Below are 19,281 nucleotides of genomic sequence, written 5' to 3' on the forward strand. Positions count from 1 at the left end.
CTCAGCAGAAACAAATCTGACTAGTATCCATGAGGACACAGGTTCGATCCCTGCCCTTGCTCATTGGGTTAAGGATCTGGTGTTTCCATGAGCTGAGGTGTAGGTTGCAGATGGAGCTCAGATCTGGCGTGACTGTGGCGCAGGTCTGTCGCTGCAGCACTGATCGGATCCATAGCCCAGTAACTTCCATGTGCCGCGGGGGCAGCCCTAAAAAGACAAAAATAAAATACATAAAAAAATCAAATTTTGTTACTCTACAATTTGGCACATTTTATAAAAGATACGTGATTAGTGTGATGTAACAAGAGGAGAGAATGAGCAGCCTTACCTGGGGTTGCCAGGGAAGCCTCAACACATGAGTGTGATTTGCTCTGGTGTTGTGAAGGGGATGGATGTTCTCGCAAGAGGAAGAATATTTATGTGGTTTATTGTACAAACAAAAATTTGTAAAACATCAATCATTGCAGCAGGACAGTAGGGCTTAAAGATCAGCCGTGGTAGTTCAGGACACTGGTTTTCCTATGGAAATGCCATTCTAGGCAGAGGGAACTGCAGCTACCAATGACTGTCCAAAAATCAGAGAATGTAGCATTTCAGTTGTTGTTAGCGTAAACAACGACAAAAGCAAAAGCCCAAACCAAAACCATCCACACTGCCTTTTAGGATTCGGATGACAATAGGTAACTCCTGCTGAAGAGAGAACCTATAAACCTCTGCTTAGGGAGAAGACAGTTCTAGAATGATAAGCATCCAGTCTGCTTAAATTGTGCAATCTGAAAGTATTTTTAATACTTTGGTGAAGAAGAGGCTGAGTTGGGAGCAGATTTGAGACTGCAGGAGTTAAAGTATTTACTCGAGTTGGGGGTAGAGAAGGATACAACATTTAATTCATTTAATTACATGAAATTCATTCAACATTTAATTTGGAATTAAGTTCACTGGGAGATTTGACTCAAGGAAGACAAAAGGTATCTGGCCGAGGGCGTTAACCACATGGGTTAATACATCCATTTATTTTATTTTTTTTTTTCTATTTGGATTTTTCTATTGCTCTGGAAGTAAAACACTGTTTATTTGGTATTGGGCTCGCGATAGACATGGTGATAACATGATGAGAGGTATTGGTGATTGTTTGATTAACGGGTTTTCTAAACCGAGTACAAATCTCCAGGATTTAGGGAGGGCAGACAGAGCTTTCTGGAAGGATGAGGAAATGGTAGGAAAAAGGAAATACCAAGGAGCATTTTTTTCTACTTAATTAAGATGTGCTTCTACTTGGTTAAGTATTCTACTTGGTTAAATTTCAGGAAGGAAATATTATATAGAAGTAATGGTATGTATTGAAAAAAATCATGTGTGTGCATATATGTGTATAAACATACAGATAACATACATGATACTGGTCAGATAAAAGTCTGACTTTGAATTCAGTTCTTGGTAAAACAGTGATTTTAGTACAAATTCTATGTACTCTTATGTAACTTAGAAAAGTCCACACTTTTGTTTTATTTTTATTTTATCTATCTATCCATCCATCCATCCATCCATCCATCCATCCATCCATCCATCCATCCATCCATCCATCCATCCATCTATCTATCTATCTATCTATCTATCTATCTATCTATCTGTTTTTTGTCTTTTCTAGGGCTGCTCCCGCGGCATATGGAGGTTCCCAGGCTAGGGGTTGAATCGGAGCTGCAGCCACCAGCCTACGCCAGAGCCACAGCAACGCGGGATCTGAGCTGCGCCTGTGACCTACACCACAGCTCACGGCAATGCCGGATCGTTAACCCACTGAGTGAGGCCAGGGATGGAACCTGCAACCTCATGGTTCCTAGTCGGATTCGCTCACCATTGCGCCACGCCTTTATTTTAATAAAATAAATTGTGAAATAGTGAGTAGAGCTAAAACCTGGAGCCTGAATCATACAGCAGTCTCTCTGTCAGGTGATAAAATCAAAAGTGATAAGGACAATTTGCATGAAATGTGAAGGCGATGCTAAATTGGGAGCAGTGTGGGTGCAGATAGAATAACAATTTGAGAGGTTACAAATGTGGGTGGAAAATAGAATGTAATTTGGCACCAAACACCCCGGTGATCTATATGGGAATAATTTCATTCCAGAGTTAATTCAGGTTTGCTCAAAGGTGTTCAGTGGGCAGAAGAAGCCTACTGAAAGGCACTAAGGAAAAAGAAAGCGGTGCTGTCTTTTGGAGCGAGGGAAGGAGGCAGGCGAGGTAGGTGGCTTAGTCCAGAGCTGAATATTCAGTTGATCTGAATGGCGGTTTAAACATTTTTGGAATTATTTGAGGGAAACGTCTTTTTCCGTAAATTGCCTCTCTTTTCTGAAGTTGAAATTACTTGGGGAAAGGTGTCACACTTCATTTTCAGCTGCATTGCAGATGACTTCTTTACCCCATTGATATTGCAGGATATGGTTACCAGCAGTGTTCCCTGTATTCATTATGCTAGTAGGTATAATAATGTTGCTAAGGTTATAAAGCAGGCATTAGTCATTTCCTTTTACCTACAGGAATTATATGTACTTTATATGCAGGAATTAACACAGTATTCCTAAGTATACTCCTTAGGATGTTTTTACCAAAACAGCCTCCAAAAATATTCAGATTAACAGACTGGCTTAGAGCCCTGGTAATGTATTTTTATCAAGTTAATAATTATTTCGAATTTAATGATGTGACTTTCCCACTTCATGGTAACACAAAGAAATGACAAAGCAGCAAATGAGCTGAAAAAATTAACGTGTGCCCCCAAAATAAAAATGCATATCATTCTGGGGAGGAGGTCAAACAGAGTGGGGATCACGCGGCATCACAGAGCCCAGGATCTGAGCTGTGGGTGATTTGGTGTCAGCCCTGGGGGATCTTGTGGCCGAGACTTTACGTGAACAGCAACCAAGGGTTTTGAATTGAAAATTAAGACATGAGGCTGGCAAAATATTCAGAGATTTTCTGTGTGAAAGGCAATAGGAGAGATGCCTTTTGGATATTCAAATATGGGGGTTTGAGAGGCATTTATTGTGGAGGTGGAAGGACAAAATGTTAGCATGTGTTTTTACAGCTAAATGTATTTGTGAAGAGGGTACTTGACACTGCTGTTTGAACAACGATCACTTGGTCATACAGAGGAAAAAAAAAAAAAAAGAGCAGGTGGACCCTGAACAATTTGGGGGTTTGGGCACCGACTTCCTTGTAGTCAAAAATCCATATACAACTTAGAGTCGGCCCTCCTTGTCCGGGGTCCTCTGTGCGGGAGTTTCCTCCACACCCCCATTCAGCCAGCCACCCACCGACAGTGTAGTACGGTAGTATTTACTATCGAAAAAAATCTGTGCTTGGGTGGATCTGCGTGGTTCAAACTCAGGTTGTTCAAGGATCAACTGCAGTAAATTCAACCCCTAATCCAAGTGTTTCCCTTTGCATACAGCCCTTTTCTTTCTTTCTTTCTTTCTTATTTTTATTTTATTTTATTTTTTTTTTTGTCTTTTTAGGGCTACATCCAAGCCATACGGATGTTCCCAAGCTAGGGGCTAGGGAATAAGAGCTGCAGTAACTGGCCTGCACCACAGCCACAGCCACGCCAGATCCAAGCCGCATCCATGAATGATGCTGCAGTTTGTGGCAACACCAGATCCTTAACCCACTGAGCAAGGCCAGGCATAGAACCCGCAACCTCATGGTTCCTAGTTGGATTCATTAACCACTTAGCCATGACGGGAACTCCGCCCTTTTCTTTTAGAGCAGACTCAACACTAAACTTTGTTTCCATTCTCTGGATCGATGGATTTCTAAGGCTCATCTCTAAAAGCCAAGTAAATGTGTGTCACCACAAGATATTTCCTTATTCTGAGTGTTGTTTCCACTGAAGAGCCACCACAGTTGCCTGCCTTGGGGTAACCCAGTCAAAGGTGGCTCTCGCTCCCTGCCTCCCAGGGCTTGGCTGTCTTGGCTGTGCCTCTGATTCCATCCCTGCTGCTCCCTCCACCACCGTGACTTCACTGCGGTTGCTGTGACTGCTTCCACCCATATGTAGATCCTGACCTCCAGCGACTGCGTTCGACTGTCCCATAATGGCCTGTGCAGAAAGAAATGACTCTTTTTCTGTACCCATGATAGGGAGCCTTGCAAGCCAGGCTTCTCTGGAACATGGATTGGGCCATTTTTAGTGTGCTGCAGGGGAGCTGTGTTCCAGGTAATGATATGACCGAGTGATACTTTTTCTCATTAAAGGCTACCATGTATGACTTTCATTAACAGCTTAAGGAATATAGTAAAATAGGTGCTTCAGGCTAATTTTGATCTCTACACTTCCCAGGGATTTAGTTTTCTAGTGCACATACTAGAAATACATAAGGAGGATTAAAGATGCTATGTATTAGCTTTTTTTTTTCCTCTCCCCCGGGTCCAAGAGCTAATGCCGGGGTTGACAGAAAAGCCTTTAAAACTGAACTAAGTTCCTGCCGAAGGAGAGAGGTGCGGTGCTCCTTATGAAGACAAGCTGTAGAACGCAGCAGAGGGCTTGTGTGTATGTGTGATGGTGACAGCTGGCCAGGGACCCTGAAATTCACCACTGAATACACACCATCATCTGGGTTGGCAACCCAGCTGATGCTAATGAGCAAAACTGCTTAATAATTTAAAGTATTTTATTTGTAATTATTAACATCACCAACTTCTAAAAAGGCTTTTGAGGTGATTTCATCACGAAGATATACTGATATATTAGCATGTAAGTAAGAGAATACAATAACAGTTTAATGTAAAAATTTAATACAAGTTTGCTGGCTAACAGGGAAGGATTACTGTTTATTTTTCTATGTGATAAACTGCATCACCATTCATTCATCAATTTCTGCAAACATTTGTCTGTTTTAAAAGCTCTGGGGAAACAGAGATGAAATAATTGTAGTCTCTACCGTCAAAAATATTTATTTCATGTAGGAACAGTTGGGCAAACAGATATAGTCAAGCTAGATATTATCACAGGTATGAGCCTGGTCCTATAGAGTAGTTGGGATACACGTTGGGGAAGTTGTTTGTTTTTTTTTAATTACTCAAATGAATTTATCACGTCTATAGTTGTATGATCATAACAATCTGATTTCACAGGATTTCCATCCCACAGCCCAAGCACATCCCCCCACCCGTTTTTTTTATTAAAAAAATTTTAAAAAATTAATGTATATTTGATTTAAAGTGTTGTCCCAATTTCTGTAATACACACATACACACAGACATATATAGATACACACATTATTTTTTATATTCTTTTCATCATGGTCTATCCCAGGGGATACATGTGTTTTTACAACTTAGCCCTACGGGTATGAGCTTAATCATTTCAGTAGTTACATGTAACCCACAAGAATACTTCATCATTGAAGACAAGGGAAAAACCCTATAACTTTTTTTTAATTTAATTTTTTTAAAGGCCACCCTTGTGGCATCTGGAAGTTCCAGGCCAGGGTTGGAATCCAAGCCACAGCTGCAACCTCTACCATAGACACAGTAATGCTGGATCTTTTAACCCACCTCACCAGCCCTGGGTTGGAACCTGTACCTCCACAGAGACCTGACCTGTTGCAGTAGGATCCTAACCCACTGTGCCAGGGTGGGAACTCCAAAGCCCTGTAACTTTAAGTGTTATTAAATCATTATTGTTTTCTTTCTATGGCCAGCTGCACCTGTGGCATATGGAAGTTCCCGGGCTAGGGGTTGAATCAGAGTTGCAGCTGCCAGCCTGCACCACAGCAACACTGGATCTGAGCCACATCTGCGACCCATACCACAGGTTGTGGCAATGCCTGATCCTTAACCCACTGAGCAAGGCCAGGGATCGAACCTGCATCCTCATGGACACTATGTCAGGTTCTTCACCTGCTGAACCACAATGGGAACCCCTGAATTATTATTATATTTTGGATGAAGTAATTAAATTTTTATCCTCTAAAAATGAATTGCAGCCTAGAAAATAATCAAAGTGGAAATACTGGCTTTCAGTTTACTGAAAATATAAGGGAGTTGTAGTTATTTGAGCACAAAATTGGAGCTGAGAAGCGGTCCTCCTCCATTTCTGGCTTTCTTCCTTGAGTGCTCGTTAGGGTCTTTTTTTTTTTTTTTTTGCTTTTAACTCAGTGAATGTTATTATATTTATAGTTGTACAATGGTCATCACAACTCAATTTTAGAGCATTTCTATCCCAAACCCCCAGCCCATCCCTCCCCACCCCAACCGGTCTCCTTGGGAAACCCCTCGGTTTTCACAGTCTGAGTCAGTATCTGTACTGCAGAGAAGTTCATTGTATCCTTTTTTTAGATTCCACCTATAAGTAGGGTCTTAATTTATTTATAACAACAGGATCAGAAAAACTGAAGGTATTATGTAGTCCTGAACGGATGCTATGCACGTAACTATTTCAGAATTATTTAGGCAGCATCTGTAGAGGGGATTCTTCATGGAACAATGGTGACGATGCCCTTTCTGTTGGGACCCACTGACTCTCCAGTGAAAGGGACAAATGAGGTCCCCATACAAATACAAATTCTTCTTTTCCTTCTTTTAAAAAGAAAGTTTTCCAAAAGAGGTAAGATTTAGTTGGCCTAATTTTGCAAGACAGAGGTAGAGAGTGACACGGGACAGTCTGGTGAATGGGCCAGACATAGAAAACCAAGGTAAGGGAGAAACTTGATTTATTAATATTTCCCTTCCATACCTGCCTCCCTGCCTACTAGTTCTGCAAGGCATGATGGTAGCCTTTGGAGAGGGGAGAGGAAGACTTAGAATGCCAGGGGTGCTGGGGAGAGGTTGGCTTAAGTCTCAGCTAAGAAGGAAGACTTCTTGGACGTTGATATTTGTAGATGGGCTTCATCACGGCCTCTTTTGTGCCTTTCAACACCGTCAATCAGCTTGTAATGGCCACACTTATAATTCAAATTCCGCCAGACGCTTAAATTCAGAGACTTGCCTTCAAATGGGATAACGAGTATCCCATCAAGAAGCCAAGAAATGAGCCTGGCTCTTGGTGGCTCCTGCGAAAATTGGAGTAAGTCAGCACATCCACGTGGTTGTGAAGCTGTATTAGAAATTGTCCACTTTCCCACAAGATACCCTGTCTCAGATGAGATTGAAATAACTCGTTTCACAACAAGCCACAGGTTTTTCTGTTACGCAGCCTCAGTTAACACCAGTCCATGATTGCTGACAGTTTTAGAGAAGTACAAGAACAAGAAAGGGGAAGCGATCCTATTTGCATTCATAGCATTGAGAAAAGGCAAAATGGTTTCTGCACACATAGAGGAAAAAGGAAGCCATACGCTTAATAAAAGTAGAGGGAAAAGAGAGTCTTGAAGGGTTTTATGGTGAACTTTTTAGCAGCCTGACCTTTAAATGTTTCCTTTCTGTAACACTGATCTCACTAGCCTTGAAGTGGGAATGATGAAGAGGCTGCACCATGAAAAAAGCCCCTTGGCCTTGTCTGTTGTGATAGCTACCTGGTTATGAAACATCTTCTAACCTAGAGAGCTCTGGCCTGACTTGTAACTTTCAGGTTGTCTTAGACCTTGACAGTGTTAAGCTTTCTTCTTTTGAAAGTTTTCTGCATCTTTCCTGAGTGCTTTTCTCCACCTTGTAATAAATAAGCCAGCTGTTTATGTATTTCTGAAGGGGCAGAGGGGGTGAGCATGGTGGTTGAAGACTGCTGGCTGCGTCATCAGGATGTGTCACTTGTCACTGGATATATCCTAGAGAGAAGCTCTGCAGTATCTGTCCTCACTGGGCCTTTCCATATGAAGTCAAGAATTCATTGACTCAGGAGTTCCCGTAGTGGTGCAGCAGAAACGAATCCGACTAGGAACCATGAGGTTGCGGGTTCGATCCCTGGCCTGGCCCAGTGGGGATCCGGCATTGCCATGAGCTGTGGTGTAGGTCGCAGACGCGGCTTGGATCCCGCATTGCTGTGGTTGTGGTGTAGGCCCGCGGCTATAGCTCCAATTAGACCCCTAACCTGAGGACCTCCATATGCTGAGGGAGTGGCGCTAAAAGGACAAAGTGACCAAAAAAAAAAAAAAAAAGAATTCACGGACTCAGTTGGTGGCCCCCTTTTCACATACCCTGTTCCCTAACTTGCTAAGTAACCATCTTCAGGGACTACCCACTGCTGCCTGTGCAGTGACCAGGGCAGAGCAGTGGGTATAATTCTCAACCCTTCTTTTCTCCCTCACCCCACTCATATTCAATCAGTTGCCAGGCATTTCTTTTCCGTATTTCCTGCCAGAGTTCGTTCCCTTGCTCCTTCGACCCTCCTAGTCCAAATCACCCAGTAACTTTTTCATTAAATGACTATAACAGCTTTCTGTCCTCTTCCTTAGCTACCCCCCTCCTCATCTCCCTTGTAAAGAGAAAACAAGAACAGTTAATTTTGCACACTGCAAAATGGAGCTAGTGTAACACAGCGGTTAAGGATGTAGGCTGTAGCCAGACGGTGTGGATTTGAATTATGACTCCATTACTTTGGCAAATGCAGTTATGTAAGCTTGGGTGAACATCTAAGCCTCGATATACATGACAGAAAGAAAAAAAAAAAGCTTTCCTGATTGAGTTGTTGTGAGGATTAAAAGACATAAACATTTAGCATAGATCTTGGTATATAGCACACACTCAGAATTACTCTAATAGCCCTAAAACCCTGAACTGAGTCTTCTATTCCCTCTTTCAAACCTCAGTGTTTGTTTCTGCTAGGATGAAGCCCCCATCCCTTTGGGCTTGCCCTGCAGGTCCCAGCCCCGCCCCGCCGCACTGTTCTCGCTGCTCCCCGGAGTGTCATATTGATTCTGAACCACCTCCACGACTGCCCCCCTGCCCCCGACCCTGGTCCATTTCTTCGTCTTGTCTCATTTGCATCCTGTGCCCTTGACCTGGGACACCCTCGCACCGGAGGCTGGCGATTCCCTTCCCCTCCTTGAACATCAACCGCTCCTTCTATCTTTGTGGCTGACGCGGGTTCACCCTGCAGGGGCTCCTCTTCCACTTACTCCAGAAGGCTCTCTCTGATACTCTAGGACTCACAAGGAACCTTTGAAGGGCCTTCTTCACAGCACTCGCCCTGTCATTGTGCATTCCTGTGTCTGTGCCCTGCCTGACTAGATTGTCTCTTTGGAGGGCAGAAATTGGGTCATATTTGCCTTTTTTTTTTTTTTTTTAAGTCCAGTTGTTGGCAGTTTCATTCAATTAATACGTATTTAATAAGTTAATAAATCAGTGCCCAGTTGGGATGTTTTGTGAAGTTTTATGATGCTTACTACCTAAAAGGCACCGCGTTAATATTTGTTAAATGAGGAAAGACTGTGTAGACCTTGCATGTATCCTTGATTTTGGTAGCTGTCATGTGTGGATATATTTAATACTTAAAGCATCCTGCAGTTATTTAATTCTGATACTTAAAATTGCAATCCTAAATTCTAAAAAAATCTAAAATAAGTGATCTAACAACATTTTATCATTTTTGGCCAAGCATAAGGTGTGGTCACGAAGTGAAATAATGAGCTGCATTTGTCTGCGTGTGTCATCAACCAGGTCTCAAGGCAGAATGTTTTCAGCTGCTGCCAGGGATACAGAGCACTGTTAGTGGGTCAAAACACCAGTGACCTCTCTAGGCCTAAACATACTCAGTGAAAGGGTTTTCTCTCTCTCAACAGTGTGAGATAAGTAGTTGGCTTCTGGGACACTCCACAAAGAAAAACGACAGGATTTGGAGAGGTACTTGGGAGATAACTCACACCATTCTTGTTTACATTAACTCTTTCTGTTGCAAGCGATGGATTGCTTAAGCAAAGGGTGGAGTTAGGGGTTCATTGGATATAATTGCCTCATGTAATTTGGGAGCAGCCTGATGCTCAGACTCTGGTTTCTAAATAATGTTTCCTGTGTACATTGAAACAGAACTGTTTGGAGAAATGGCTGATTACAGAGCTTGAGCAGGGAGAACCATGGGGTGGGCCCAGGACAGCTTCATCTAAGAAAATAAAGGCAAATGGAGTCAAGTCAAAAGGACGCAGGGACCAGCTTGAAGAGACCCCAAGTGGCCAAATTTGGGACTCTGTGAATGTCAAAAGGAATAATGATGGCAATTAATTATTACACAAACAAAAGTTTGAAAAAAAAATAAAAGAGGGAGGACGGGGGAAATTTGTCTTTTGGCAAGAATACCAGCTAATACATGTGGAAGACATGATTGAATTTTGCAGTCCCAGATGCAATATTTGAAGCAAAGCTTGTCAGTGGATGCTAAATGCATGGTGAAGAATTGTTGGGAAATAGGACAGCCACAGATGACCCCCCCCCCCCAGGCTTCACTGATATAAAGGGGAATCCATACCTTTACAGTAGAGAGATGTGGCAGTAATCACCTTAACCAGGTGATCAAGCCTCGAATCCACAATCATGGGGTAGCCTAACATTTGGTGTCTTCTGGTGTGAAGAAGTATGAAGTTCACAGCATAAAATATTTTTTTTCCCTAAACTGTTTAACTTGTATCTTGACTTACCTTTGGTTCATAGGAAATATAAGTGATGGGGGAATGCGTTTAATGATACCAGGAGGAAGTAAACAGACAAATGCAGACTGTGGAACATTGTATAAAGACACCTGGGTCTGGATTCTTCCAAATCAGTATCATTATTAAAAAAAAAAGTATCTTTTTTAGCTTAAAAGATACTGCAAAGATAAAGCAACCAAAAGTAGTGGGTAAAATTGAACAGGACCCTAGAGAGTGTGGGGTAGGAGGGGAGAGGGGGCTCATGTAAAAAGGCCTTGGGTGGGCAATGGGTGAAATTTGAATATGTAATGGATACAAGATGATATGGAATTATTGTTAATTTTCTCTGGTGTGACAATGGTCTTATGGGTATTTAGGAAAACAACTTTATTCCTGGGTGATGCCTGTTGAGTTTTTGAGGAGTGACGCGCCTGGATGTCTAAACTTACTTTCGCATACTTTAGCAACGATTTTGTAAATAAATAAGAGAAATGATTGACGCACAAAACCCCACATGGCAGGACGTTACAGTTGTTGCGTAAATGGAGTGTTCCTTGTTCTGTTCTTTCAACGTTTCTTTTGGTTTGAAATTAAAAAAATAAACTGGGAAAAGAAAAAGTGCAATGGAAGGAACACCAAGCAAAAGTCTGGGGACAGGCAGAAAGGCTGGCAGGCCCCACTCTGTCCAGGGCTTCTGGAATGGCACCAAGGCCACTTCCTTTGTCCCTCAACACGTCCTGTACTTGCACCAAGGCCTGGGTGGAAGTGGGATCCCAGGGTTATTAGCCGATTATTGAGTGACTATGAAAAGCTCCAGCTACGGTTAACAGAGACGCTTGTCTTAACTCGTTTTTCTCGCATTTCCCATGTTTTGAACTTGTAGGCATTCCAAAACAGTTGACTAAAAATATACCTAAATAAAAAGGTGACCAAACCTGATGACTGCCTGGAAGTGTGAGAGCGCACCTGTGAGATTTTTCAAATCCAGTAAATATTTGTGGAACTTAATAGAATTGAATCAATAAGGGTCAAATAAGGTTAAGAGTGGTTCCAGAGGTAAGGGGAGGTTCTGCTTTTAAATCTTCTCTTCTATGCATGCGATGAGGACTACATTTCTTTCTTTCTTTCTTTCTTTCTTTCTTTCTTTCTTTCTTTCTTTCTTTCTTTCTTTCTTTCTTTCTTTCTTTCTTTTTTTGACTTTCAATCATAATATTTTTCTGAATTAGTGATCAAAGCACTTGAATGGAGATCTACTGTGGTTTTTCCTACATGGGGGAAAATTTGAGTTTGGTGTGAAATCTTCAGAGGGTAGCATGTGCAATTATGCTTTGTTCCTTGGTGAGCTATGAGTTGGGCACTTAATTATGTAAAAAATATTGCAAGAGAACCATTGCATAATCCCAAGAGAGTAATTATTGTCTATCTTGGCAGAATGCAAGGCTTTTAATCTGTAAATAAGCAATTCTATGTGGAAGAGCTACATGCAGAGTGATTCTATGTCCTAAAGGTCTCTTATGAATTTTTTAAAGTGAAAGCAGTAACGGTGTATGCTGATTGGGCTGCTGCCTTTGCTTCAAAGGGTTTATGATGCTTCCCCTGTGGTTTTAACCCCTTCTGAAATATTGAAGCCTCAAGAAAGATTCCTGTAAAGGGTAAAACTGCGTCGGAGTTAAGCCCATTAAAAATCTTGAATACTTCCAAGGTAGAGAAGTAAAATATGGCTTTCTGCAAATCAAAAAACAAACCAAAATGGAAAACAGAGCAACAAAATAAAATGTTGACCATATTGTTAAAAAAAAAAACAAAAAGAAAACAAGAGTTCCCGCTGTGGCACAGTGGGTTGAGAATTTGACTGCAGCAGCTCAGGTCTCTGGAGAGGTATGGGTTTGATCCCGGCTGGCACAGTGTGTTAAGGGATCCAGCATTGCTGCAGGAGCTACATAGGTTGTTGCATCTGTGGCTCAGCTTCAATCCCCGGCCCAGGAACTTTCTTAGGCCGCAGGCTTGGCCATTACAAGAGAGGGCGAGGGGGAGAAAGAGGGGAAGGAAGGGAAGGAAAAGATGCAATAATTAGCTAAAAATTTTCTCACGTATTGGAGGTTAATAATTTTGTGTGTGCCATTGCAGCTACTATTTCTGAAATTCAGGATGTGTGTGTATTTTGAGTAGGTGAATCGGCCTTTTAGATACTGCCAGTAAATTCTGTTGGTTGTTTAAGCTGTGATAGCGGCTGCCTTCCCTCTTGTCCCTTGCAGTGTCCTCGAGCCGGGCGTGTTCTTCCCCAAGATGAGCTTCTCCGCTTGAGCACCAGACCTTTTCCCCAGGGGCTTCATTTATGGGACTGTCCCTCTCCCTGTGTGACCATCTTTCCCCCTCTCAGCTGCTTCCCATCAAAATAGGAACATGTTGTAACAGCTTCCATGGTTCAAAAGCCCTTCCCGGACCTCTCTTTCTCTCTGACTAGACCACCTCAAGCCTCTGCTCCCCTTTGCAGCAAAGCTCCTAGATATCTATATCGGGTATTCGCTTGCTCTCTTCCCATTGTCTCTTGAAGCTGCACCATGCAGCTCCCCCCTTTACCCGCCTCACCCCCCCCCCCCCACTTTTGTCAGGGTGCACCCATGACCTTCAACAGCCAGATTCCATGGACAGTGCTTGGTCAAAATCTTATGTGAGTAGTGGCAGCAGCTGGCAGCTTACCACTCACGCCTTCTTCCTAGAAACACCTTCTTTTCTTAGCTTCTGGGGAAACCTGTTCACCCTCTTTCTCAGTCCCTGTGTGGGCTCCCCCTCTTTTCCTGATCTAAGATGACCTGGTCCCATGGGTCCTCCTTCTCTCGTCTTTCTCCAAAAGTCCATGGTTAAAAATGTTGTCCATGCTCTAAAGACCCTCAGATTTATGACTGGAGTATGCGCCTGTGCCCCACACTCCAGATGTGTACCTCCAGTTGTCTGCTGCTCCGTTTCCCGGGGGATGACTTATAGGCATCTCCGACTGAAGAGTCAAAATGGAACACCTGTCTCTCACCCAGGTTATTGTGGTAGCTTCCCAACTGGTTTTCCCATCTCCATCCTTCTCCAGCCCTTTTCGTTCTGTATTCAAAACTTTTAAAACATCACTTCCAACCCCGACTGTTCTCGGGCCTCCAGTGACTTCCCATCTCAGGAATCGTAAAAGCTTGTCCATCAAAGCCTTTTGTCATCTGGCCTCATTGCCTTTCCAGCTCACCTCCTGCATTTCTCCTGTCGCACACTCGGCTCCAGCCACCTTGAACCTCTTCCTCAGTAATATCCCCCCACATTTCTGCCTCAGGGCCTTGGCATGGGATGCTGTCCTGTAATTCTGCGTGGCTGCTCCTTCCCCGTCTTCAGATCTGCTTATATGTCCTCTTCTCATCGGCGCCTTCTCCAGCCATCTCACTGAAGCCCCCCTGCCCCGGCCCCGGCCCTCCTGATCTCTTGCCCAGCTTTAATTTATTTTTCTCTGTTGCACTCATCACCATAGGAAAAGAAAAACGCTCATGCTTTTGCTTTTGTTGCCGAGTTTGTTCTTGTCTGTCTCCTCGTGTTAGAATGAAGGGGCCGGCTTCCGTCTGCCTTGTTTGCACTTGGGTCCTCAGTGCCAGGAGAGAGCGGGCATCAGTGGGCGCTGCTGGGGGAGGGACCGAGAACAGCCCCCTCAGAGGGCACCTCCTTCCTCGTCATTTCGCAGCCTTCTGGGTGGGACGGAGGGTAGGTGGCCTTCGGAAGGATTCACTGCGTGCTGACGGCTGTTTCCTGTTCCTCAGTTTCTCTGCTTGAAGAACATAAGGACGTTCCTCACGGCCTGTTGCGAGACCTTTGGAATGAGAAAGAGTGAGCTGTTCGAGGCCTTTGACCTGTTTGATGTCCGTGACTTCGGAAAGGTAATTGTTTTTTCATTTTTTTGTTTTTATTTTTATTGGAGACCGTTTCCTCAAATACTCTTGTTTCTCATCTTGAAATAGGACACGTGGCTGCCTGATCTCAGTATCACTTTTACACACAGGTGGTTTTGCCAAGAACCCCATAGCAGCAACAACTGACCAAATGAGATGCGGGTAATTTTTCTGTTAAAAAGAGTATTAGGGGAATCTTTAACCAGAGGTGATGTCTCCTTTCGGTTGTCTTGGAGCACAGGATTCCTGTTTTCTGTGTTGTAGAGCTTGTGGGGCTCTCAGGCCTGAGGACTGAACTCCAGGTTTCTCCACACCTAAAAGCCACCCGATCTTGGGGAGTTGAGGATACTTTGTTGGCTCTCTTGCTGCTTGGGTAGGTGGCCTGGCAGAAGACAGGACTGACCGAAACGTTTGAGGTTGTTCAGTTACCCCTATTGGTTGTATTTTAGTGGGTACGTGTTAGGTTGTTGGATTTCAATAATTGTCACATGTAAGTTGTCCTCATGTTTATTTACTCTCATTGCATGGATGTACACCAAACACCCGTGTGTCATAGGGGACAGAAATCATTCTTGGAAAAGTTATGTTCATTTATTTTGAAGTGATTGGGCATAAAGTTAAACTTCTTGTGTCTAAGAAGCCAGAAAAGAGTCAGGTTAGTTAGGGGACCTTATTTTGAGCCCCTGCTGACATAATTGCATTGTGAAAATAAGCACATAAGAAGGGAAAAATTTAAAGATATTGAGGTGTTTGCTCTTATGCTTCTCATTCAGGTGTTAGTATTTCATCAAAAGGCTGTTTGATCAAATAAAGACTTCTTTACTTACTCTCTAAGATGTAATATTTGGATTATAAAATAAAAACTGAGCAGTGGATTGGTTTGCTTGGCAATGGGAAGGAATTGCACAAACTTGAGGTAGAGACCTAAGGAATTGGATGCTGAAATGTGGCACGTGTGGGGCAGCCGTCCTGTCCCTGGGAGGCAGAAGGCGTGGTGGCTTCTCTCTTGGTTGCTTTGTGATCTTCTGGACATCAGCAGTCTCTGCATCATCAAATACCTGCCCACTTGGAAGTCTGTACAAAGGGAAATGGGTATAAGAACATGGTGTCTAAAATTCCCCTTTTCTCTGGCAAGCTGTGATTTTAACTGTCTTGAGGTCCAAAAAAGTGATGGAAGATAATGTGTGATGCGAATTACCAGGAACTGAAAACCACGCCTCCTCATAAAGAGGCAGTGGCACGTTTGTCTGTGGCCGTGAACTGAAGCGATGAAGACAGAGAGGAATCGGATAGAATTCCAGGTGAAGTGGCCAGTCCTCTAAGCTGCTGGCTGGGAAAATGCCTCCGCAACTTTGAAAGATCTTTTGCCACTCTTTGACCTTTCCTCCTATTTTTTTAAAAAATGTTCATTGGTTGTTCTTTCTTCCCCCCCTCTGTTTTGGGGAAATGGAAAATGAAAATGAATTGGGGAAATGAAAAATGAAAGAAGAGTCTTGACTTTTTAAAGCTCTTCATTTTTCAGCTGAATTTGCACCAAATAGTGTTGACAGAGACGGAGTAGTCATAAAAATTGTGTAGAAATACATGGCTTTGTTCAGTGCAATAGCATTGCATGCGAGATTGATTAGACAAAGGTAGCATTGTAGGTGAGTTGAGGTTATACAGAGAATGTAAAGGAATAAACTGTATACTTCTTAAGGGTAATTGTATTTCTGGCTTTTTAAAAGTTTTGATAGTGGGAAGTCTGAAACAAATTTGGGATTGCAGATGAGAACTTGATTCTGTATATTCCACTTTAAAAATCACATTCATGGGATTTCCTGTTGTGGCTCAGCAGCTGACAAACCTGACTAGTGTTCCTGAGGATGCTGGTTCGATCCCTGGCCTTGCTCATTGGGTTAAGAATCCGACGTTGCCATAAGCTGTGGTGTCAGTCACAGACGTGGCTCAGATCCTGCGTTGCTGTGGCTCTGGTGTAGGCCAGAAGCTGTATCTCCGACTCGACCCCTAGCCTGGGAACCTCCATATGCTTTGGGTGCGGCCCTAAAAAGACTAAATAAATAAATAAACAAATAAATAAATAAATAAATAAAATCGCGTACATTTTTGCTACTTCCAGGGTTGGTGCTGTTCTCTATCTCCTTGCAAATGTATTTGGCCAAAATAAACCAGCAAAAAATAAGACGTTAAGGTGTTTTTTTCATAATTTATTTACCAAGTTTACCAGTATTATTATTATTAAACATTATTACCCTAAGCAAAGCCACCAATAATGCCACCACTTACTGTGTACTTTTAAGGCGGCAGATATCTTTTCAGTGTGGAGATAGCTATCTGTCTATATTTTTTTTACCGAATAAATTGTATTACATTCATAGGTGTGCAACAGTCATCACAACCGAATTTTATAGCATTTCCATTCCAAACCCTGGAAATAGATTTTTTAATCGTCAGAACAGCCCTATGAGGTATACTTTTGTTTCCCTCATGATAGAGATGAGCACACCTGCACCTGCAATCATGTGTCTAGTAGAAATTGCAACAGTGGTCTGACCCCCAGATTGGACTGTTGCTCCGCAGCAGCACAGCAGAGCAAGCATTCACGCAGTGGTGGCTGTGTGCCCGTGTGGTCCTAAGTGCTTTGCAAGTATTGACTCAATTCTCATATCAGCTCCACCACGTACATCTTATTGCCCCTGTTTACAGATCCTAGATTGTAAGTGATGGAACTTGGACAATTCATGCAGTTAAAAAATTTTAAGGTAAAAAAAGTGAGTTCCCGTTGTGGCTCGGTGGAAACGAATCTGAACTAGCATCCATGAGGATGCAGGTTCGATCCCTGGCTTCACTCAGTGGGTTGAGGATCTGGCATTGCTGCAAGCTGTGGTGTAGGTCACAGGCGCAGCTCGGATCCTGCGTTGCTGTGGCTGTGGTGTAGGCTGGTGGTTACAGCTCTGATTCGACCTCTAGCCTGGGAACCTCCATGTGCCGTGAGTGCAGCCCTAAAAAGACAAAAGACAAAAAAAATAAAATAAAATAAAATAAGGTTAAATAAAAGGGGGAATAGAACGTTAATTTGGAGAAATATTAATTCCTGGTGTGGTGAATATAAATTTTAACAGGATATAGGTTTAATTAAACTTTCAATCAACTTAAAATGAAAAATCTCTCTCTGTGTGTGCTCCCTGTCTGCCTTAGTTCATAAATAGTGAATTTCCGATCCATGTTTACTTGGCACCTTTTCATATAGGGATAGTAATATATATTGTAATCAATGTAATCATTGTATTCCAATGTTTTATGGAATTTTGAACCTCGAGAGTGCTTCAGCTCACTGACCTCATTTGATTTGCATAACAGTCTTGTGAAGGAGGGAGCAATTTCCCTGATTATCAGATGAGGAAATCTGGGAGGTGGGGAGGTTAAAAGGTACTCCAAGGTCTCCTTAGTTGGGGACAGAGCAGGATCTGGAGCTCAGGGCTTCTGACTTGCCAGCGCTCTGCTTTCCTTGTCTGCTGCGTGTTTGGGGTCCCGCTGCTGAGTGGATGTGCAGGAAAAAAGGATGAACTCATGGGAGAAAAACCAAAGGAATATACAAAGTTACAAAGCACAAGTGATCTGTCACTTGGAATCTAATTACACTGTGTTTATCTTTTGAAAGAGGAAAGGTATAGGACACGGAATGAGTTAGGCTATCAACACGAATGAATGGTTTTTCTTTTAAAGTATGAGATGGCGAAAAGCACACATTTTGGGAACTCTAGAAGGATTTATAATTTTGCCTTTCAGGGTTCCCTTGAGCTTCTAGTATCAAACTCTTTACCCACTGTTCATAGGGTATTGATTTCAATTCGAACTATGTCAACAAAAATTAGAATTGTCCCGAGCACTTTCTACACTTTGATGGAAAAGCAGATCACACGGGGATGGCAACTGGGTTTCGTAACTTGAATTCGTTCAGGAGTCAGGAGAGAGAGACCTTGAGGTTGACTGCGATGCTGGCTCTCATGATGGTTACATGGAATTGGCCCTTGAACAACAGGAGTTTGAACTGTGTGGGTCCACTTGGAGCGGATTTCTTCTTCAGTTAAGTGTTACATGATCCGTGATTCCCGGTTGGTTGGTTGCGCAGATGCAGAACCTCAGATACAGAGGAAACGTGTGTACGGAGGGCTGGCTGTTCAGATACACAGATTTTTCAGCTGCAGGGAGGCCCCCCCCCCCCCAACCCCGTTGTTCAAGGGTCAACTATCCTGAACAAGGTTCCTGATGGAGGTGGAGTCCTGGCTTGAACCTGCTCGGTCTTCTCCCTGCTCTGAGGTGGGAGGAGCTTGGGCACCCTTTTAAGAACCATCACCACTTCTCTCTGCCTTTGGGCTTATGTTTGTGTGTAATTCTGAAAAATCACCTGCTTCCCTGCTTTTCAAAAAGATAGATCCTTTTCTGGTTTTCTGGTAACAACGAACAAAAAGTCAAATCTTGTTAGTTGACTTCTTTGCTTAAGAAATGTCATTTAAAAAAAAAAAACACTTCCCTCTCAGGGATGTTAAAATGATTAATTCTATTCCTTTTTTTGCATTGCAGCAGGATCTGTCCATTTGCTCACTTCCATCCTGCATATAAAGGCTTTTCAGTTCCTCTGTTCAGATTGTCATTTTCTGTTGAACGCCTTTGCTGTTTGGAAACATTTCCTACTGAGCTGTCTGTTGGCACCTTTGCAGTGCAGAAACACATGGGATTTTTCTGGAATGAGACCATTTCTAGTGAGTAACAGAAATCAGGCTGCTGCCGTCCCGATGAGTGATGCA

General features: G+C 42.9%; 1 protein-coding gene across 3 annotated transcripts in view; it reads left to right on the plus strand.

The window, feature by feature from the left end:
- VAV3 (vav guanine nucleotide exchange factor 3) overlaps positions 1-19,281 on the plus strand; it is a 373,579-nt gene that overhangs the window by 66,530 nt on the left and 287,768 nt on the right. For all 3 annotated transcript variants that reach the window (XM_047785154.1, XM_047785155.1, XM_047785156.1), the window contains exon 2: positions 14,345-14,461. In XM_047785154.1, the coding sequence (XP_047641110.1) occupies positions 14,345-14,461 (117 nt within the window). The remainder of the gene's footprint in view (positions 1-14,344; positions 14,462-19,281) is intronic.

Source organism: Phacochoerus africanus, chromosome 6 (assembly GCF_016906955.1).
Source record: "Phacochoerus africanus isolate WHEZ1 chromosome 6, ROS_Pafr_v1, whole genome shotgun sequence".
NCBI classification, from domain to species: Eukaryota; Metazoa; Chordata; class Mammalia; order Artiodactyla; family Suidae; genus Phacochoerus; species Phacochoerus africanus.